Here is a 23,909-nt window from a genome sequence, read left to right as displayed (position 1 = left end):
GTATTCTGTGTGGAGGGGCACCAAGTGTCTCAGTGTATAACTGCTGGCTCTTTCTTGAAGGCTGTAACTGTTGAACAGAGTCTAGATCTGCTGTAAGTGGTAGGAGAATTGAGCCAATTAATCTACCTGCACAAATGCATCTGCCCATCATTTATATTGCTCAAAGTGATCCTTTCACCGCCTTGTCTGCGCACTCAGGGCACCCTCCATTATGTTGTATGGCACTAACACCGTGCTAATTGGGATAATTTCAAAGCAGATGTAGCAGCTCAAAACTGGGCAACCATGAACGGCTTTGAGTCACCAGGACCGTAATCAACTACAGATTGTAACCTCTCAGCATGGCATATTTGTCACTCTGTCATTAATATCTTACTGGAGGACCAATCCTGTTCAGTGAAAGCACGCCAGCAACAGTATCAGACATACCAAAAAATAAGGTGCCAACCTAGTGAAACTGCAGTGAGGAGCTGTGGCGATAGAATGCTGTAGATAGAACTAAGTGCTCCCACACCAATAAACAGTCTTGGTTGATGTATAGTTATGTGATATATGTTGCTTCCCCTATGAGTGCCAAGAAATATTTGCCCCACCAAGAGAGAGGCTTGCCATCTCTGGCTAGGTTTCATTAGCACAGTGTTACTGAATCTCACGCTATCATCCTGGGGTAATCATTAACAGAAGCCTAGAATAAAATAATGTGACTGCAGGAGTTCTTCAGAAGTTCGTTATTCTGTGGTGATTGACTCCCTAAAGTTGGTTTGCTATCTGCAAGGTACAAGGCAGGAGACTGATTAATTGACTCCCTTCCAGTCCTCTGAGCTTCATACCAAACAGGACAAAACACTCCCTTACAAGTATGCTAAGGTAATGTCTTGCACCGTGTGCAAGATGTTTTTGTAGTGACTCACCAAGACTTAGTTGATAGCACCTCCTAAGCATGTGACTGATACCACATAGAAGAGCGAGAACAGCAGACACATTGGAACGTCACCACCTGCAAATTCCTATCTCAAGAAACATGCAATCCTGATGCATTGATTCCTCATTGTTGGTGGATCAAATTCCTGCAGCATTCCACCTGACAGTGCTCTTGAAGTACCTTCACAATTAGGACTGCAGTAATTGAAGAAGATGGTGAACAATCTTTGGGGATTCGCTCACCACTGTCTTCTCAGTAGCGATTGGAAATGACTAATAATAGCTGGTTTTGCTAATAGTGATATCCACATCCTGTAAATGAATTAAAAAAGAAAATGGACTGAAGTAATTTGCAATTAATTTCTGAAATAAGCTACATATTAAACACATTTCTAAGTGGATGGTAGAGAATTCACTGTCATTTGTGTACTGTACCAGAATAATATTGGCGCTTCAGTTTAAATTACGAGCATGGATTGCACGAACTTGTGTGCTTGAGGACTGAAGATAGAGAAATGATCTGATTGCAGTGTTTAAAATGTTGAAAGGGTGTTCATGAACTGTTTGTGGGGAAATTATATTCTCAGTTCCCTCAAAAGATAGAGGGTATAAAGTTATAATTGGGCTTTATTCAAATATCAAATACCCCTTATTGAACATGCAATAATTTGCAATTTGTTTTTGTTTTAAACATAGCTGGAATGGCAGTAAAATTTTTAACTAATAGTAATAGCTGTTGTGGTAAACATTTTAAAAGTTTCCTCAATTAGGGTTGAAAGAACATAATGTTTCACTTATTAGAAATGAGATGGGTCTCATGCAAGCTTGCTTTTCTTTCGTTGGTGCCCTCACTTTTTTTTTCTCCCTCTCAGCTGCTACAGCCAAAGGAATCACAGATATGGATTCTGCACAACTCCCTCAACACAATGGAGGAATTCCAGCAGGTAGAAAATTGGCGACAGCTTTACCAGAACTAGAATACAAAGAAAAAGGGAAAGATAAGGACAAAGAAGCCAAAAAACCCAACCTTGGGATTAACAATAATATTTTGCAACCTGTAGACTCAAAAATACAAGAAATTGAGTACATGGAAAATCATATCAATAAAAGATTGAATAATGAGCTTGTAGGAAGCACAGAGAATCTCTTGAAAGAGGACTCATTTACGGCTTCTTCAAAAAATTACAAGAACGCTACTGGGGGAGTAAATTCTTCACCCAGAAGTCACTGCACGTCCAATGGCAGCATTCCTTCCTCCTCTTCTGCTAAGAATGAAAAGAAGCAAAAATGCACTAGCAAGAGCATGAGTACACACAAGGAAATAATGGAAAATTGTATACCTAATAATCAGCTCAGCAAGCCAGACACATTATTAAGGTAATATCTTTATTTTAATATTTGGAACTTATTTATGTTCTCTTTGTGTGACTGTATTACTTATTCAAAGAATAGTTGGTATCACAATTTGCTAGATGTATGTCAGACTACTATTGCAAAACAGCACAAATGATAATCAAAATAAAGCAAGGGTGTGCATGGACATTACTTATATTTTTTGGTATCGGCCATCAAGTGATTTTTGTTTTCAGATTGTCTATTGCTACTAAAGTGGTTATTTTATTTGTAGCAGATATTTAACATATATTGTTTTGTGACCAGGTATCATTGAGGTTAAGCAGAGCCATGTTTGTAATTGGGTATTTCTTAAGATATCTTCTACATCTTAATTGTGATGGATTAGATTTGAGTTCTTTGGAAGGACCTTATCAAATAAGCCATTAAATAAACTGTTCAAGACCATCAATATTTCTTTCATGTCTATTTTCCTTTTTTTCCCAGAAAAAAAGGAAGTTTTAAGCTAATAACCATTTCCTGATTTTTGTTATTAGTAAATTGATATTCTCAATGATTTGCATAATGTTGAAATAATGTTTCTGGTTGCTGGTGTAAAATTGTCAGCCATTTGTTTTGTTTTGAAATATCTTTTTTTCCCATTTAAAGCTGACAAATGTCTTCATAATCTGTCCTTTTGAATGTGAAATGTCTTATACAAAAATCAAAATAGATGCTGCTGAGTGAAATAGTTTCAAAGAGTTTCATAAATGTGTTCTGATCCAAAGGTACTGCTGGGAACAACCTCCTACTTTAAGTATTAATATCTCCCTTGAATTCGGAATTTATCTGTTACGGAGGACTTTATCAAATTTTCTGCTTTAGCAGACATGTAGCATGCTGAAGTTTTTCAAGTAAGTTTGTCTGGTTTGAGGGCAGTTGGCTCTGGTTTATTTTTCTGCTGAACTGATCAAAAGACAATGACGGTACTGCATATGGTTTTAAGATAAATGATTCTATGTTTTCTGTTCATTTCAAACAATGTAAACTTGTTAACATGCATTCTTTTTTTGCCTTGCTTTTTAAAGGTCTGTTGTCATACTGTTTCCAGCTACTGAATAGTGAAATGCAATTGTTCCATTGTGCTTTTGTACTTGGAGATTAGAAATGGCAAAGTTTGTGACCATTAATACTGGAAATTTACCTAATACCACTTTGGCATGGTGCTTATATACCAGTTATCTTTTTTGGAAATAAAATGAGAAGATCAGCTGCCGGCCATTTAAAATATTTCAATGTTAGACTTTATCCTTCGTAATTTTTGGCTCCTTTTATGTATGTTTAGATCATGTAAATTTAAAAAAAATTAAAAGAATGCGCTCTTAATGGATAAGTGGCAAAGGGAAGTGACATTATATACAAAGGTATGCAAGAGACTGGGCATGATTGGGGATTTAAAGAGTTGAAAATCTTTTTAAGTGGAAGTAAAAAGTTCTCAAGGGAGAAGGAAACAAAAGAATAGGTAGTTCATGACTTGGAATTGATGCATGCCTCTGTGTTTAGAGATGGTGTTTTTGTTAAAAATTATTGTGATTATATTTGGACAGAAGCTATACAAAGTAGTGTATGTTGGATTTTACTATTTTATTTGTTTTGCCGCTAAATTTGATTGCAAAATTGTAGATGTTTGGCAAACTGTTTTTTCAGTAAATTGCATTGCTAATAAATGTTAAAGCTCTGATGCAGTTCATCCAGACTTCCATTAAGTCATCTTAAAACTTCACATGAAATCTTTCTATAGTGGATATATGGAAATATTTTAAAACCAGTAAGGAATTGGCTGAAAGATACGAGAACGGATACAATTTATTGCTGCTGAACACTGTTCCTTCACTGATCAATCTATTCTTGTACCTATAATGCAACTTTGCCAGATATGTAGATGAAACTAACCTTGCGGAGAAGAGATTGCAATTCATCCTAATACAGGTAAAGAACTGTAGAAGAATGTGGTCAAAATTAACATGGTAAGAATTACAAACTGCAAAGCTCTTCCAAGCTGAATGCAAACTGTTGCACTTCATAAGAAGTAATTGGGAGATCTTTTTCAATGAAATGAAATAGCTGGGACTGAATGGAGGATTTGTTTCGTATTGGATTTGACCTTTTTTTCGTATTCTTCAAATACTGAGCTTTGCAATCCTTCTTATTTTGGTATAAAATGGTAGAAATTGGAAGTCAATGGTAGAAAGAAAATGAATTCAATAATTTGATTTAAGCAACGTGGCTAAAATGGTAAGTTTTGCTCCAAATACAAATTAACAGATATTTGAGTTAGGCAGATTTGGCTTCAGAGTTTTGTCCCATTTGATTCCATATTCTAAAGCTCCTATAGTGCTCTGTCAGGTAGACTTAAGTACTGTGATGTGCAAAACTTTAATGTGGAAGTGGTACAAAATAGAGGCATTATGATGCTCTACATTGCTGGAAGACTGACTTTTGTCCTTTGAAAGGAAGTAAATGAGTTGACCTTTTTGTCAGAGGTTTATTATAACTAAAGTTCTTAATGTAAACTGCTCATCACTGCATAATCAAATGTGTTATCCTGTGAGTGAGAAATTATGAAGGTTTCATCTTGCTGTCTATTGGATGTAAAGGATTTGAAAATGCTCAACAGGGAAAAGCAGTTCGCCACAGTCACAGGGAGAACATGCAAACTCCACACAGCACATGAAATGTGGATCAAACACAGATCTCTGGCACTGTGAAGCAGCACCACTACAAACCGCACCACTGTGTCACCCTAATGGATCAAATTGCATCCTTTAGTTTAAGAACTTGAATGGATGCAAAATTTGCAAAGATGCTTAGTGGATATTCATAGTAGATATATTGGTTGATCAAGAGCAACGCCAATGAATCAGTAGCTCCTGTCCAATATTAACTGGCTTTACAACTCTTCTTGTCAGCAATTTTAGAAATCCAAACAGCATTTGTAGCCTCCTTCACAATATTGAAAAATATTGACTTTTGGTTACATTTAGGAAAATAATAGCAAAATGTAAATTCAAGGCATGTGTGGTGAACTTATAACAATAGCTTGCATTTATATAGTGCCTCAGGTAATTCACACAATGAAGGTAGAACAATGGAGCCAATGAAGATAACGTGAAGGGTGGTTAAAAGATATAAGGACCTTACAGAAGAAAGAAACTGGAGAGGCTTAACCACTTAGAGGGAATTGCAGAAGTTTCTGAAAGGATGGTAAGATGGAGGAATTTGAACAGAAGGCTGAAACATTTAAATTTCCAAGTGTGGCGAGTTACAGAAATGGAATGAAAACATCAAAGTTTTTGAATATGGTGTGTTTAAAAGAACTAAAGGGTAGTGATTGGTCAGGAAAACATTTGAATAATTGAGTGTGGGAAAGAAGTTTCTGCAGTAGTTTGGCTGAGTTGGAGCAGCTTTAGGTCTTTGCTAGTTTTTTTTTGTTTAGTATAGAATAAGTTTTCCTTGTCCTTTAGGATGTTTCTGTGTTAAAGGCAAAATGTTAATGCATATGTGGTTGATCTGGTCATATACCCTTGATTTTGTAATGTCAGTGGCTATTTTAAATCTGTGCTCTGACATTTATATAACTATATGTAATCTGAAACTGCATGTCCTACTATATATTAGTTATTTAGGTATACTTCAATTGCTTTTGTTCCCAAAATATATTTTACATTTATCTCTAGCTAGTATTTCCCCACTTGTTTCCTCTAGGCTATTGATGTCAAGTTGTAACCTGTGTTTTTGAACATGTATGTACAGTGCTCCAGTGCCCATAGTTAGGAATACCAGATTTTTTTCTTTTTTCTCTCACTAGTCCTTGACAATAGGGATGTTGTACCATGCAGTTACATTTTATTATATTTAAGAATGACAGTGAGACATCACAGAACAATGCTAATAAACTAAGCCATTTAATATCCTAACCAGCTGGTTCCCAACTTTGGGTGTTCAGCCCCCTCATGATTCTGTGTTTATTATGATAGAAATGCAGGTTTTGTTGAATCAAGCTGAGACAATTTTAATCAGTTCTTGAAATGGCATTCATGTGGCACAATAGTCTCTGTACCAAAGCACTGTATCTCTTAGTGTTTGTGTTCTTGTTTGTGATTCCATATGTCATCTATGGTTCTGCTGGTAGCACTGAGTCAGAGCTTCTAGGGTGATCCACAGCTACTCCAAAGATTTGAGCGCACAAATCTAGGTGTTACTGAGGAAGTGCTGTTTTCAAAGGTGCTATCTCCCCATCTGCGTTCTTGGCTGGGGACAAAAAGATTCCATTTTCCTATTTTGAAAATGAGTAGGGGGTTCATTAACAATCCCCTTGCCAATATTTATTCCTCATTCAGATTCCTAAATATTGTGCAAATTGGCAGATGTGTTTCCTGCATTACAAAAGTTTCTATTTTTCAAAAGTGCTACATTGTCAATTGTTTTTAAAGTCCTGACAAATCATAAGATTCTTATGGAAAGTTCTTGCTCTTGGTAATGTTATCATGGAATCCTGGAAAATTGAAGCCCAAATAGTTTCAATAGCAAGGGCCTTCACTTGCCATAATCAAAATATTATATGAATTACTCATGTATGAAGGGTGCAGACAAATGTAACATCTTTTGAAATGTGGAATGAAAAATTCACCACCAGTGTGAAAAATGAGTTTCTTATGGTATCATCGATTTTTCTGATGCAGCATTTCTCCATTCTACTTTACTGTGTTCAATGTCAGGAGTAGAGACCAAGCTTTTGAAGTTAATAGATATTGGAAATGCACTGCTAACTGATCATTACTTGAATGCTACTGTAACCTTATCTTGTGGAAAGTATTTGCTGAATTTGCTAACATGTAACACAGCCTATACAGACAAACATTGTGTACTTGAGATGTGAAAAGTGATAAGCAATCATTAACCTAGCAACAATTTGCTTAAGCTTCTCTCCCTGTCTCTTGTGTCTTGCTTTCACCAGCAAGTACAAGAAGGTTACAGCAATTATATTGATAAAGTTTTTGTTGCTTCACTTCCCTCCCATGGTTCACTGGGCCAACTTCCTCATTGCCTTGGACTTGCAACTTTCTCTAGTATCTCATCTATGTCTGTCTTTAAATAGCTGAACATGCCCATGAGACGTGACAAGTGTTTCTCTAAGGCTATACCCAGAAAACTGACCACTCACTTTCCATTTCTTATATCCTGGTTAGCTAATGTTTATTAGTACCCTCTCCTTGGAAAATTTTATTTTCATCCACTTCTCACACATTTACCCCAGCCCTATCCTTCAAACCTGGATGCGTTTCAGCTCCACCAATCTTCCACCTTCCATGCCGGCCTGGTTCCATTCTTTTCTGTCCAAAAGTCTTGCCTGTCTATGATGACTTCTCTTCCAGAAGTAGTTCCATCACCTCTGCCATCCCCAGGGATCTATCTTTGACTCTATCTACATTCTACATTTCCATATGAAAACAGGATATCAGTTTCCATACATGTTGACAATGCGCAGCTCTGCCACATCACCACCTCTTTAGACTTCTCTCCTGTGTCTCAGTTGGCAGACCATTTGTCCATCATCCAGTACTGGATGTACAAAAACTTCCCATGTATTGGGAAGACTAGCCACTTCCACAAGCTCTTCCCTGGAACGCAACTCCATTCCTTTACTTGCCATGTCTGCGAGGTTGAACCACTTTGCTACCTTGCCGAGATGAGCATCTGATCTTTAATTCACTAAGGTGGTCTTGTAACACCTTTCTTTAAAAAAAACAAAAAAATTACCCAGATCTACCCCTGCTTCAGCTAGTTTCTTCTTATGCATTTGAGTGTTGCTGGCAAGGCAAATGTTCCTTGCACATCCATAATCGTCCTGGAAAGAGGAAAAAGTAGGAAAGATGGTGGGAAATCTACATCTTCAACTGCTTCTGTCCATCTGTTGAAGGTGTATTATCACAATGCTCAATGTAAGAAGTCCCAAGACTTGGATCCAGCAGAAATCTGAAACCCTCAGAAATGCCTTTTGTTATCATTTAGACTTGACTATTTCTATGCAATTCTAGCCTCCTAAAATTGATTTCATCCCAAAACTTTCCTGATTGTATAAAGTTCTGCTCACTCATCACTACTTTGCTCATTGACTTACATTTGGTTCTAGTTTTAAAAAAAACTTTATATTAAAATTTTCAGTTCTGTTTTCAAATTCTTCCATTGCTTTTGGCCTTTCCTGTTTCTAGCTCTACACCATTGGTGTCCCTACCCAACTGCCTCCTAGAATTTCATGTTCCTTCAACTGTGGCATTCCTTGTTTCTTTTTTTGCTCTGCCTTTGGTAGCTCACTCTCTAGTTGCCTTGGTCCTAAGGACCCTAGAGTTATCTCCCTAAACCTTTGTGCCTCTGCTCTTTCCTCCTGCAATATTTTCCTCATAACCTATCTTGTTGCGCCTAATTTCTCAAAAGCAGCCTTTCTTCTTTAACAATGCTTCATAAAAGAAAGTTGTTGCTAACAGTTCATACTCAATATTTGAGAAATTTCTTAAGGGCATATTCAACAAGCACAAGGTTCTACCAGTAAGCAGAAAAGGTTCCTATTGATTCCTATGGACTTCTAATACCTGAAATTTCTAACAGTGTGTAATTACTCTTTGATGAAAGCCGGCTGAATATCTTAGCTGAACGATGTGTTGCACATGTACTTATTGTAGTAGGCACAATTTACAAATTGTTTCTGTGCAGATATCTTTTCATACTCCCATTGTCGAACTGCTGTATTTGCATGGATGCTGTCAGCCTTGAACTTTAACTCTGCACGTTCCTCCCCATACGCAACAGTTTTGGTGTAATTTGTTAGAATGATTAAAAGAAAATACTTTGCATGCCATTTTAATAACTTATGGCTGCAGTACCTTGTCCTAGAAGAGTGTTACAAACTATATGTTGTTCTGCATTTTGTTGAAGTATTTTGATGGCTGTTGATGTATTTGCAAGAGCAATCTGATTTTTAATCTTGATTATGGATGCTGAAGAGCAAAGTCACTAGCTTTCTTTAATATAAAAGATTGTATTTTGAACTCTTAAACTCGTGGGAGGATGATGAAAGCTCCAGTTGGGTCACAAAAATCAGCTTGAACAGTGTCTGTTATAGGTGAGCTTGCAGCAGCCATGGTCAGCTGTGGGGCCTGGTGGTATTAATAGCAACAGGGAATTAGAACCAGTTAAAGCAGTGGGCCTTTCAAAAAAAATATATATTTTAAATCCACTTGGTTAACAGTAGCACATGAGAACTAAGTTATGCACAGACAAAAAAAATAAGTGTGAAATATTTTGGAAACGAATTGATTCTAGCACCATCACTTGATTAGTAATCTGGAGCTTTAAAGTTTCTTTAAAGCAAGCCAAATGTAGACACTGGTTTACATGAGGAAATGGGATGGCAAAGTGAGTTGCCAAACCAACTCATTATCCAGCATTTTGGTTTGAATACAATTGGACCTGACAAGCTTAAAACTTGTCCAGCCATTTATGGGCGTATGGTGGATGTGAGCAGTTCGGTATGTGTGCTTTTACTCTGGTGTCTTCCTGCTGATAGAGAAGAAGGATCACCACTTTCTTAAAAGGCAAGGTTTTGCTTGTGCACTCCAGTGTATGTGTTTGGAATATTAAAGAGCTCTACTTATGATCTAAGTAAATAGAATTATATTTATGTAAAAATAGTTAATCCTTAGGAATGATTTCTGGCTAAGTAATTGCCAGAAACAATGCATTTAATTTCTTGCTGAATTTAAAGGGACAAATTTAAAAAAAAATTGACTCTGAAATTTTGCAAATATTTTGTGTTGATCACTCATTGGCACATTTTGTACTGTGTGGAGTTGGGGGGGAGGGGGGGGAAATTAATGAATGTAATCCAGTGCAGAACATGGCTGATATCAGGTGAATGGGGAAATATCCACCTTTTCTGAAAATGTTCTTCTGTTCAATGTTCTTATTCGTTCTTCGGGTTGCAGGTGTCACTGGCATTGCCAGCACTTATTGTCCTTGAGAGCGGTCATAAACCACCTTGAACTGCTGTAGTCTTTCTGGTGAAGGTACCCCCACGATACTATTTGGTAGGGAGTTCCAGCATTTTGACCCAGAGTTGAAGAAGGGATGATAATTTATTTCCAAGTCGAGATGGTGTGTGACTTGAAGAGAACCTGTAGGTGGTGGTGTTCTCATGCACCTGCTGCTCTTGTCCTTGGTGAAGATCGTGGTTTGAGAGATGCTTTTGGAGTAGGTTTTGTACCGAATTAAAGTATATTCTACAGATAGTACACAGTGCAGCCATGTCATGCTGGTGGCAGAGGGCATGCATGATTAGGTTGATACCCATCTATTAGACTGTTTTGTTCTGGATGGTGTTGAGTTTTTTTGAGTGTAATTAAGAGCTGCACTCATCCAGGCAAATGGGGAGTATTACATCCTGCTTCTGATTGTGATTGGTGGATGTCCTTTGGAGTATCAAGATTTGGATCACTTGCTGCAGTAGAACTACCCTCTAACCTCCTGTTGCCTTTGTATTTGTGACTCATTGAGTTGTGTTTCTGGTCAGCAGCGAACCCCATGTTGACAGTTGGGGTGTCGACAGTGGTAATAGCATTGAGTGTCAGCAGTATGTAGTTTGATTCTCTCATTGGAGATGTTCTTCCTGTGCCTTGGTTGTTATCTATGTCTGCTAGGTGCATGCATGGACAACTACATTTTCTGAGGAGTTGTGCAGTCATCAGCAAACATCCCCTTCTCTGAACATATGATGGAAGATCATTGTTAAAACAGCTGAAAGTGGTTGGGGCCAGGGCTTTGCCCTGAGGAACCCCCCTGGAACAATGTTCTGGGGCTGGGATGATTGACTTCCAGCAGCCAAAGCAGTCTTCTAGTTTTTTTTTGCAAGGTATGATTCCAACCATTGAACTATTTTCCTAGTGATGTACATTGACTTTCGTTTCTCTAGGGCTCCTTGATGCCACTCTTTGTCAAATATTACCTGATGTCAAAGATGGTCGCTTAGTTGCTCTCACTTCTCTAGAATTTAACTCTGGTCCGTGTTTGGACCAAAGCTGTGATACGGTTTGGAGTGAAGAGGCTCTGCAAAAGCTAAATTGGGCAACTTATTGGAGAGTGATGCCATTTGATAGCACTGTCAATGACACCTTCCCTCATTTTGCTAATGATTGAGAACAGATAATTGGGCAGTAGTGAGATTTGTACTAATTGGATTTGTCGTACTTGTTATGAACTGGACATACCCAGGCACTTTTCCGTGGTGTTAGATGGTAACAGTTATGTACGGATCCAGTCTGGTCACAGATATGGTGAATTCTGGAGTGAAAATGTTTGATGCTACAGTTGTCTGGTCTCCTCATTTTTGCTGTATCCAATGTACTTAGACATTTGTTGATATCAAGTAGAGTGAATTGAATTGGCTGAAGACTGGCCCCTATGAAGGCGATTTTAGGAGGAAGATTGATCCACTTGGCACTTCAGGCTGAAGAACATGGTTGCAAATAATTCATATGCTCGGTCCTGCCACCATTAAAAATGGGAATGTTCTTGGAACCTCATCCCACCCCCACCCCTGTTAACTAATTGTCAGCTACCATTCACAATTAGATTTGACAAAATTTTAAGAGCTTTGATCTGACGTAGTGATTGTTGGATCACCTAGCTGCTTGCTGTTTTTGTTGTCCATGTAATCCTGTGAGGCTGTGAAAGATTGGCAGTCGTTCCCTTGGCACTCTCATCTGTGCTTCTCATTGAACCAGGTTTCTTCCCTTGGCGTGATTATAGTGCCAGGTCATAAGATTACAGATTATGGTGGAGTACAGTGCCTCCATAGTCCTGTTTTGAACTTCCAGATTTTTCTTGGTCTATCTAATTTAACACATTGCTATTGCCACACAACATCATAAGATAAGATTTTTTTTATCAGTCACATATACATTGAAACACACAGTGAAATGCATCTTTTGCGCAGTGTGTTCTGGGGGCAGCCCACAAGTGTCGCCACGCTTCTGGCACCAACATAGCATGCCCACAACTTCCTTTTTCAATCTTTTTATTAATTTTCAAATTAATACAGATTAATACACATAACATTGGTAATTATACACATAATACAAAGAGATCGAGAGGACAATCATGACATATATAGTCATAAAGAATTAAAAAAATATATTCTAGGCCCCACGTTTTCTTAGTAAATTCACATATTACAAAAAAAAAGAAAAAGATTTATTATATAAAAAAATACCCAAATCAAAAAAAAAGTTGTAAGTAATAAAACGAAACAAACTTTAAAAAAAAAATTTCAAAAGGAAAAAAAAACTGGACTGATATTTCTCGATGAACAAAGAGCATTATTATGTCGTCAACTCCGCTCTTCTAAGTTCAAAGATTATTGAAAAGGGATCTATATCATATGAAAATATTGAATGAATGGACTCCAAACTTCCTCAAATTTAAGCGAGGAATCAACAGTGCCACTCCTAATTTTTTCTAAGTTTAAACATGATATAGTTTGAGAAAACCATTGAAAAGTAGTGGGAGGTATTGGATCCTTCCATTTTAACAAAATGGATCGCTTGGCCATTAATGTAACAAAGGCAATCATACGACAAGCAGCAGCAGATAAGTGGCTAGATTCCATCATTGGTAGCCCAAAAATTGCAGTGATTGGGTGAGGTTGTAAATCAATACTCAATACAGTTGAAATAATGTTTAAAAATGTCTTTCCAATATTTCTCCAAAAGAGGACAGGACCAAAACATATGTGTCAGGGAAACCACCTCCGAATTCCCACAACTTCCTAACCCGTACATCTTTGGAATGTGGGAGGAAACCTCAGCACCCGGAGGAAACCCATGCAGACATGGGGAGAATGTACAAACTCCTTACAGACAGTTGGCGGGATTGAACCCGGGTTGCTGGCACTGTAATAGCATTACGCTAACCACTACACTACAGTGCCTGCCTGATGGAGGGTGTACTTGGTTTATTTACGTGGTGCCTTTAACATAGTAAAGAAGATTAAATATTTATGTAACTTGTGCTGAAGCAGCATACTTGTAGATATGTTACTTTTGAGTTTCTTTGTTTTGTGAACATGCACGTAGCCTGTAAAAAAAAAGAAAAAGAAAAAGGATACTGAATTTTTATTTGGAAAGCAAGTGGTGGCCTGTCTATTTCTGTTCCTTGCTAATCATATGATATTGGTCACATCATAACATAGTGGCCTTGAATTTATGGTTGTAATAAGGAGAACCTCTCAGTGCCCCTAAGAAGATTATAAACACAGGAAAAATTCCTACTGTTCCTCAAATCTGATCTTGGTTGATATGATCTTTGGCCTTAACATTTTCCTACTTAATATCCATAAACCTTGATTATGCCAAATATCCTTCTATCTTAACCTTGAATATATTTAATGTCTGAGCATCCACTGTCCTGAGGAGTAGCCCTCTAATGAAAATGTAAAACCTTGGTTGTAACTAAGTTTTTAATGGTTTGCAAAGTCTTAATTATGACTGAATAAACCCTCAACCATAAATATTTTAGAAGCTAGGAGTGTCCCAAAAGAACATTTTAAAATTTCACACCCTTCAGAAAAATTCTAAAGATTATTGTATGATATTTAAGCCTTTCCTCTCCCTTAACCTTTCATACATCCCACTTTTTATTTCACTTTCTTCAGAGTTATTTAAATATTACTTATATTCCCAGCTATTTAACTTCCTGCTTTATCTCGGAAGTAGTTGATCAGCTTGGCCTGCTGCTCAGATGAAACCATATTCAAAGTGACTTTGGAAATTAGGCAGTCTAGAGTGTTGATTTCCTAAGTTTTTGTGGGAGACATTCCCCTCCCTCCCCCGCCCCCAGGTCAGTGCCAAGTGCTGTTCTTAGGCTCGATTTTGAAATCAGCAGTATATTTTCCCCATTACTTTTGACAGCCATTATTACAGACATGATGCAGTGAAGTTACCTGAACTCAAGGACCATTCAAATGTGTGCAACTGAGTAACCTGCAGAGCCGAAGCAGTGCCTGTGCATTCACTCTGGTGTGGATATGGGAAAGCAGAGACTGAATTAACCAATTTCATATATACTGATCCTTTTGAATTTTTCTTTAACTTGGCTCAAATGAGCAGAATCAGCACTCGACATGGATGATGCCTGTTCAGCATAAATCTCTCATTCTTGCTTTATAAGCAACACTGCAGAAATTTTGTACTAATGATTTTGCTTTCTTTAGGTTGGAACAGGACATTAAGAAGCTGAAAGCAGACTTGCAGGCAAGCAGACAGTGCGAACAGGAATTGCGCAGTCAGATCAACTCTCTGACCAGCACTGAGCGTAGTATCCGTTCAGAAGTAGGTCAGCTCCGACAGGAGAATGAGCTACTACAGAACAAGTAAGGAATGGAAGATATGTCTGTGAAAATTGTGGACATTTTTTTACCTAATTTCTCAAATATTCTGATCAGCACTACCATAATCTTGTTAATATTTTGTAAACTTAAAGACGCCCTTGTACTTTCAGTAGGTTAAATCCTACAAGTTGGAATCTGTTAGCTTTATTTTTGGCACATTTTCCTAGATAATTGGCCAATCCCTTGTATGTCTGCAAGTTGGTGGGTAATAAAAATCTGTTTGCCTAAATTGTGAAAGTATTTTGAATATAATTTATAAAACAAGACATATTTGTGTACTGCAGTAAAAGTGAAAACAAGCTTGGCAGTGTAGCACTTTAAGCACTATGGAGCTACTTCTGTAGAGATCCCATTTTCAGTGGAAAAGTTGAGCAGGATTAGATTGGACTCCTCAACTACTACAGTTTGAGCTCATTATTTTTTTTAAACCAGATTACATACTGCAGTGCAAGCCAAACAGAAGGACAAACAAACAATCAGCCAGTTAGAGAAGAAACTCAAAGCAGAACAAGAGGCAAAGACTTCTCTTGAAAAACAATTGATGGAAGAAAAGAAGAGGAAGAAGCTGGAAGAGGCATCAGCAGCTCGAGCTGTGGCACTTGCTGCAGCCACTAGGTAATAATAGCACACTTTCCACAAGGCATATCAATTATTGGATAATAAATACACAGATCTTTACACTTGTGTTTAATATGCAGTCCTTTGAAGCTACTCGAGCCACCCTATTGCTCAGCGTATTAATCATTCAGTTTTTTTGGCTACTTTAAATCTGTCATTTGCACAATGATGTAATTACAATGCATAATTACTATTTTTTTGTAATTTGAATATCATGATCCTGTCCTATGTTACAAGGGTCAAGTGGCAAGTTCAGAAGTGGAGAAATGGGCATTAAAGTGACTCTTATACATTGGGTCACAGATGGTGAGCTTTCGATTGGATAATTCCAGTAGCATAGATAGGAACAGAGACTTGGATGCATGTTTGTCATCCTCAATGCACTGTGCAGAGGTGCCTGAACTTCAGTACTTATTTCTAGTAGCCAAGACTACACTGACTTGATGCATCACTTAGATGCTGTATGGGAGATAGGTCAAAAAATTTCAATGTAACAGAGAATGGTTGTCTCCAAGTGTGATTGAGACCATGATGTGGAGAAAATCCTTTATCTTTAATTTGACCTACAAAGTACCTGAAAGCTGAATAATTTATTGTCTATTCATAAAGGATGAGAAAATTGTTTACTCCCTTACCATCAACAGTGCACAGATTCATTTCTGAAAACATTGTTTAAACTTTGTACTGTACTATGAAGAAGGAACAAGATTTTTTTATAATGAAATAAACAATGGGTGATTGCTAAGTTCAAAGCTCTACTGACACAATATAATGTAGCTGAAAAAACATAGAATGTCATCTTGAAGATGTGAGATATTAATTTCCATGTATCATCAAAGATTTGTATTTATGCAGAAAGTGAAGAATTTAACATTTTGTATTTTTAAGAGGGGAATGTACAGAAACTCTAAGAACTCGTATTCGAGACCTGGAGACAGAGTGTAAAAAGTTAACAATGGACATGAAAGTCAAAGAAGACCAAATCCGTGAGCTAGAGATGAAAGTACAGGTAAATCTGCAGTTCAAAATGCATATTATTAGGTTGACAATCAGAAACTAGAAATAATTAATAGTATTGTAGATACTCAAACTGAAGTTTCCTATCAGTCTCAATGTATTAAGAGTTGGTATCATCTAAATTTATGGCTTCATGGTCACGGTGTTAGAGAGCCGCTAGTGTCCGTGCAGCAATATGAAATTAGCAAAGTTTGCTGGTTTCAAGGGAGGAATTAAATTTAATTAAAATTTTACATTTAGCCAAAAATGTACACTTGCATGAAGCAAAATACTGAGAACATGTTGGGTTTAAAGTGTTATTTTTACATTCTTCATGGCATTTTTTTCACTTATTCAATAAAGGAACTGCGCAAATATAAAGAAAATGAAAAAGACACAGAAGTATTGATGTCGGCACTTTCAGCCATGCAAGATAAAACACAACACTTAGAGAATAGTCTGAGTGCTGAAACTCGGATTAAGTTGGATCTCTTCTCTGCACTAGGAGATGCCAAACGGCAGCTGGAAATTGCACAGGGTAAGAAACTGGTTGGTGGGTTGTTTGGTTTAATTCTAAACACTCTGCATTAATTCTGTAATTTGCACAACTTTTTGCACTTTCTGCAGTTGAGTCAGCATCCTAGTAGTTTGCATGCGTAATGAATAGGTTGACTGGAAACACAGGCATTGGAGGGCTTGATCCATGCTTAAAGCTACAGCTTGCAGCTAAAATGCAGGCTTTTCCACCAATACTTTTATGTTCAGAATAAAATGGTAATTTCATATATAGACCAAGTTTTCTGTGATCCAAAATAATTATGGTACTCATGCCTAGTTAGCTGTGAGGTTGTGAATCGGCACAGTGCATAATCCCAAAATTGATTCAGCCACAAAGACTTAAAGTAACCATTTTAGAATGGACATCTTAAAATTCAATAGGCTGTAGGACTGTTGGATGAAATACTTTCATCCAACTTTCATGATGCAGTACTGTATTGTAAGTGAAGCGAATTTTGATTCATCTGAGGAGATCGTATCTCTACCTGTAGAATTAGAACAGCCTGGATCGTGCTTGGGAAAAGCCTCTATGATTTGAGAAGAAATAAAAGTGTGGATGCTGGACATTTTAAAAACAAAATGCTGGAAACTCAGACAGCTTCTGTGGAAGGAAAACAAAGTTTAAGATTTCATCAGAATTAGAAAAAGTAAATGTGGTAGATACTGGGGTATGGTAATTTCTAATCAGATTGATTTTGTGAAGTCTGAACACTATTCTTTTATTAAAATAAGAGATTTTTGTTTTAATCCCTCAGCTCTTAGAATATTCTCATTGTTAGCACTCTGTCAATTTCCTATTGACATTTTAAGATGCTTGACCTGACATTAAGTCACTTATGTGATGTAACATTTGTGCAGGGCCTAGGTATTCCTCTTGAACGGATTGATAATTCTGAACAGTTAGTATCTTGCTATACTGGTTATGTAGTGAGATTTCTTTAGTTCATCACTGATTGCAACAATTTAAAAATGTTATCCAATCAATATTTAATTTTATAACCTTTCTTTGTCAGATTAAAATGTGAACTGTTATTTCTGACTTAAAATTTAAAATTGTCTTTTCATTATATTGTTTATGTATTTGATTGCTTGGGGAGCAAATGAAGAATCCAAGTAGGTTCTTGATACATAAAACAAATTTTATTTCATTCTAGTTTTAAGTTTTTTCACAAGTATTTGTTTAATAATTTTATCATTTTCCTCAGCTTTTAAACTTGCTGTGGTTTGAGCAGTATCATTGGAATGATGCTGACTTTTTCTCTCGCACTTACTCCTTCTTTGCCTCATTTCCCATCATTATAATACAGCCTTTTCACCCTTTCTGGCCCCACCAACACTTAAGCCCATGTTATTTAGATACTTGTTCATTGATTGGCATTGTACAGATGTTGTCTCTCTAAGGCCAGAAATTTCTATAGCTGTTTTGTGAAGTATCTTGTGCTGTGCCAACCTTGAGGATGTACAGTGTCTATTTACTGCTTTGCTCCTATTCAGTAAAATTGAACATTTCAGAATGTGGAATAGTGGGTATAACTTTTCAACATTTTAATCCTGATTTCTTTAACCAGTAAGCTTTCACACCTGCCTACCCTTCTGTGAATAACTTGCAAGTTTTTTTATGTCAATGGAATGTTAACATATATCAGTGGATCTTGAATTAAAAGTTTTGATTCTCATTGGAATCTTTTCAAAAATTGTTGTTATCATGTATGCCAGGAAACGTTTTGGATGTCCAAATATTAAGACATTTTCCGACTTTAATTTTGTGCATGTTGTCTTTTCTAGGGCAAAGCATCCAGAAGGATCAGGAGATCAAGGAGTTGAAACAGAAAATTGCAGAAGTCATGGCTGTTATGCCCAGTATTGCCTACACAGCAGCAACCAGCACTCTGAGCCCTGTGACGCCACATTATTCCTCCAAATTTGTGGAGACTAGCCCTTCAGGACTTGATCCCAATGCCTCAGTTTATCAGCCCATGAAGAAGTGACTGCGCGCCTCTTTCTCCTGTCCTTCCTATTCCTCCCCATCCTTTCCTGAACTTTATCGATGTGGTGACATCATGCAAGAGTGTTCTGCAGTCAAGATGACAATGTAACGTGTGACTGTACGTACTAGTTGTAGTCAAAAAAAAAAACAAAAATACAAAAAATGACATCATGGTGTCGACTAGAACTGCCCGATGGCTGCTTCTTTTCCTGTAAATTTTTAGAAAAATCCCAGAACTTTGCAGTTTCTTTTTGGAAAGTCTGGTCAGTGCATTGTGACTTCTCCTAGGTTTTTTCTTTCTTTTTACTTTCATTTGGTTTCCTCTTGGAGAATTTTTTTTAGAAAAAAACAGATCTGCGAACCCACATTCATGCATAATGACAGGGTTGGAAACTCGGCAATAAATTTTAGATTGATTTTGACTCATTGTTGCTGACTAACTCTTTCACTGATGGCCCATTTAATCTGTTGAATACCATGTCACCTGTTCTACCACAAGTGCAGGAGTTCAGAGTTTTGAGTAAATTTCCTCCAACAATTTCATGTGCATCGGTCACCTGAATTGAACTGTTTAACCTCAGCCCCTCCAAGATTAGTGCTAACTTACATTTCTAGCTCTAAACCTATCTGGTGCTGTTAAGTATTGTAAAAATATATACATTTTAACAGTGAATGTCTCACTACATGCTGGAAATTAAATGTGTTTTGGTTCCACTTTGAAGAAGACTGCAGAGTTCAAATGGAAAGGGGATGCACTTAGTTCATGTGTTAGGAATATATACAGTGCCAATTAGACATGGGAATAGAAAATTAAATCTGTTAATTAAGTTGTGAGATGTGATTTGTTTATATCCAACTTCTAGGTCCTGCTTTCAATTAGAGTTAATCCAAAATAGGACTAAAGACATCCAGAGAGATATGAAAGCCTTTTCTAGTAAAATACTGAGTAAAATATTAATGCTCTCTCCTCTTATGACTTAATTTAAAATGATTATATTTTACACAACAGTAACATAAACTAAACACTCAACAAGTTACTGAAAGGTGAATTTATTTGTGTGAGGAGACTTAACACTCACATCTGCAAGTTATGGTTTCTCTCCTTCCCCAGCTCTTATCCACAAAATGTGCATACTTTTCTGAGATTAAGTTTGTAATTAATGGCATCCTAACAATATATTAATGAAGCTAATATCATTGCAGTTGGAAAAACTCATTAGAGTGCCACTTATGAATAATTTCATGTCAAGACATTTCTACAATGTCCAAGCAGTTGAAAATGACTAAGGTGGAAAATGAGTGGCGTGGTTTGGATGCAGAATTAAGTTTGATACCACATTTGACTGTTTTGGTATGATGCTTCATTGAACACCTGAGTATTTTTCCAAAAGAGGCTTCAGTAACTGGGATATAAATGCATTAATACCATTTTATAGAAATCTATTATTTCACTTGTGTAACTGGATAATGTGAAAGGCTAATTGATTATTTACACAACTGGTTAAGCTAAAATTACCCATATAATTCTATATATGACAAAGGCATAATTTTATTTTGACAAAAAAAGTCATAATGCTATAGAATGCCAAGTTTATTATGATGTTGTAAAATTTGCATTATACCTTGGCAATTGGTTAACAGAATAAGGAAGGGGGAGGGGAGGGTCACATGATTTGTTTTACAGTAAAATTTAATGAGAAAGCTAATCCATAAAGATGCCATTCCTTAATCAGTGGGAGAATCATTAAGGTATGCATTTGTAAGTAACTGATTAAAGTACCACCAAATTACTATGTAATGATACTGTTCTTGAAAGTATGACTACTACTTTTCTACCACGCAAACACTGCTGTGGTTATCATATTAACAACAAAATTCAGTTTTAGTGATTTCTTTTCCAGTATTCTAGGATATTTTGCATGTTACCATTTAAGACCATACAACCCTATACTTCAGGACAAATTGGAGTTCAAAGTATAATTGCAGGCTTTAATGGGTAACAACTTTCAACAAAGCCTCATAATTAAGCAAAATGTTTTCCTTTGATTTTTTAAAAAAGTAATCATAGTGCCTTCAAATTTGTAGCCAGAGGAAACCACATTTTCAATAATGCACTCATTCTTTTCCTTTGTCGTGTTCAAGGGTTTAAGTCAAATTTTCAAGTATCTCCATTCAAGACTACTTGACACATTTGAAACTAAAGTGTTGTGCTTTATATAACCTTAAGTTATTGACACAGCTATCTTCATGTATACTTGACGTCACTGCCTCAATTTTAAGAAGTATTACAGTTTTTTGTATTTTTTGCACAGGTCAGCCGCAAAGTTTTTGTATATTGTCTCTCTCAGTTACCACTTGGTATTTGTTCAGGAGTGTTTATTTGTCCCCTTATTTTTCAATTTAAATATTTTTGATTTTACAAAAATTGGACTGTGCTAGATCTGAAGAATTAATTAGTTTAAATGATCATGATTCATCAGTTAAGGACAGGTGTTAATTAAAACTGTTGATTAAAGACTGACCTCTATTTTCTATTAGATATTTACTGTACTACACAGCTTGGTGCAGAAGATAATATACAGACCAAATGGAATGTATGTTTATCCAGAAGGAAGGAGACTTTCCAGTGTATATCCTGACCTGATGCAAAGATCCAGTTTAAGTTCTTCACAGCTAGATACCTAACTTTCTTCCCATGAGGCATCTACATTGTCATTACCTGAACAGTATGTGATTGTTATGGGTGGAGTAGGGGAAGGAGAAATTAATTTTGTAGGAAGAATAGTTTATAAAACAAGGTATGGATTTACCAGTGAACGCTTTGTTTCAAATAATTTTTATGTTGGGCTTGAACATAATCTGATTTGATTTGAGATCATTCCTGTCATCGAAAGCATCATTTGTTTTATATAATGCCATAAAAGGCTTTTGCTTAAGTTTTGAGAGAATTTTGTTACTGAAGTACACAAAATGAGTTTTTACTTTGAAATGGTTACTAGTGCTTCATAGGTGGGTAAAATGAAATATATTTGTTTTTGGATGAATGTAAGAAAGTGATTGGACTGAAGTGATGAAAAGTCCATCTTGCATCCATCCAATCATCCCAGCCCAAAATTAAAGGCTTTGGCCATGTGATCTTGTGTATAAAAGTTGACTCTTAATCCTTTTTTTCTGTCCTATAAGATATGTCTTCTAGCCACACACGATAGACCCAAACAATTGCCTCTTGCAGTTCACTTTCCAGTCCAGTGTTTATTCAACTTAATGAAATATACTTTTGAGAGCAAATGAATATCTGACAGATCTTTACCATGTGGTATTGTGAAACTAGAATTCTGTTCAAATCCCCTAGCAATTTTTGTTTTGCAGTTATGATTCCTTTTTTCTTACTGATTATCAAAAAAATACTCCTCCATGTAGTCCAGTGGTCCATATCTTGTAGATTTCTCTCCCATAATTCTGAAGTACAACCATATAGTGCCAGGGAAGACTATTCCATTGTAGCAGGCATGTTCATATATCAAGTTGTCTTGGAATTCCAAACTCGTAATCATATAGGTGGGAAGTAGCTATTCAGCTGTTCCCATGAAATGATCATTGGCCTTGGTAAGTTACAATGTGATACATTTACTTTTTCAAAAATGCGGCATTTGATATTTTAAACAGTGTTCTACAATATCGAGTATTGATTATACTGTGATACTGTCCCAATATAATCCAAAGGAACTTCGAGCAATGTCTCCACAAGGCATATTTAAGTGGTTTAAATAAAATTGTTTCAAGTGCATCCAAATAAAATTTTCCAGTCAGGAGCTAACTTTTTAACATCGTACTTGTCCATCTATACAGATGTGTTACCTTTTATAACCTTGGAAAACTGAGTATATAGTTTTGTAAGCTAAACTAGTAGCACTGCTGCTCTGTTTTAAGATTTTGAAGTCTACAGAAGTATGCAGTGATTCTTAATGTCTAAATGTCACCTTCCCCACCCACATTCCTCTCTTGATTTGGATGCCTATTTTGCATCTTGAACTATTAAAAGAGCACTTCGTATGCTTGCAGTAGACTCCAAATGGGTTAGCAATTTCCAGATTTGTTTTTTCAAAAATTTTTGTTTGATATTTATCCCTTGGTTCAAAATGAAGACCCTGTTTAAATGACAAATTAGTTTTTTTTTGAAAGGACAGGACTCTGTTGCAACCAGCAAATATTGCTAAGTTATTTTTCTTTGACTGAGTACTAGCTTAAGCCAGATCAGAGTGGCTTTGGCTGTCATTTTCGATTTTTGGATCACCTTGTATAATTGTCACCATAAAAATGTTGCAGAAAATTGTCTCATGGATTCTTTGAGCATTGTGCAGAACATGGAGTATTGTCACTGACTTTTTTGTGTTGAAGTTAACAACCCCGTCTCCCCTTGTTGCCACTTTGGCACTTTTCTTTATATAACTTGTCTTGGCTGCATTCTCTTTCTGTGGGGTTTACAAGGAATAAACGTTTTTCTTGCAGATGGATTCTGCTGTGTTTCATTAATTGCAAAATTCATGTCTGAGTTCATTCACACCAATTGGTGCAAGAGAAATGACATACACAGATGACTAAATACCATTCATACCAAGAGCAACACTATTTGACTAAAAACAACAGTGACTTAATTTCTAGTTTTGCAAAAACTTTCCCATTCCATAATTATAAATAATCAGTGTTTTCTCAAGGTAGAGTATTTTGGTTTTGTCTTGGGTCAGGGTTATGCACTCTGAAGCCTGAATTTAATTCTTGATAGAAGTTAATCTGGTTTGTTTGGTTTCTGTGACAAGCCAGGTATCATGTGCCATATTCAGTTAGCATTAACTTGCAAAGCATTTATCTTGAATTCCAAACTGTTGAGATATTACAATTACAATCTGCTTTAATTAAAACACAATTGCCTTAATATAAATATAAATATAAATATTCTGCTAAATATCCAGTTTTATAAACTGGAAATAGTGTTGGAAA

The 23,909-nt window shown here is 36.5% G+C and overlaps 1 protein-coding gene across 1 annotated transcript in view; it reads left to right on the top strand.

Moving 5' to 3' along the window:
* The window catches only part of maco1b (macoilin 1b), a 71,356-nt gene extending 47,954 nt beyond the window's left edge, over positions 1 to 23,402 (top strand). The window contains exons 7-12 of the mRNA XM_052036450.1: positions 1,794 to 2,298; positions 14,576 to 14,734; positions 15,185 to 15,367; positions 16,259 to 16,379; positions 16,730 to 16,904; positions 18,710 to 23,402. Of these exons, the coding sequence (XP_051892410.1) occupies positions 1,794 to 2,298; positions 14,576 to 14,734; positions 15,185 to 15,367; positions 16,259 to 16,379; positions 16,730 to 16,904; positions 18,710 to 18,912 (1,346 nt within the window). The 3' untranslated portion in view covers positions 18,913 to 23,402. The remainder of the gene's footprint in view (positions 1 to 1,793; positions 2,299 to 14,575; positions 14,735 to 15,184; positions 15,368 to 16,258; positions 16,380 to 16,729; positions 16,905 to 18,709) is intronic.
* Positions 23,403 to 23,909: the final 507 nt, after the last annotated feature.

This window comes from Pristis pectinata, chromosome 22 (genome assembly GCF_009764475.1).
Source record: "Pristis pectinata isolate sPriPec2 chromosome 22, sPriPec2.1.pri, whole genome shotgun sequence".
Classification (NCBI taxonomy): Eukaryota; Metazoa; Chordata; class Chondrichthyes; order Rhinopristiformes; family Pristidae; genus Pristis; species Pristis pectinata.
Note: the sequence above shows the minus strand (reverse complement) of the source record. Positions and strands in the feature narration are given on the sequence as shown.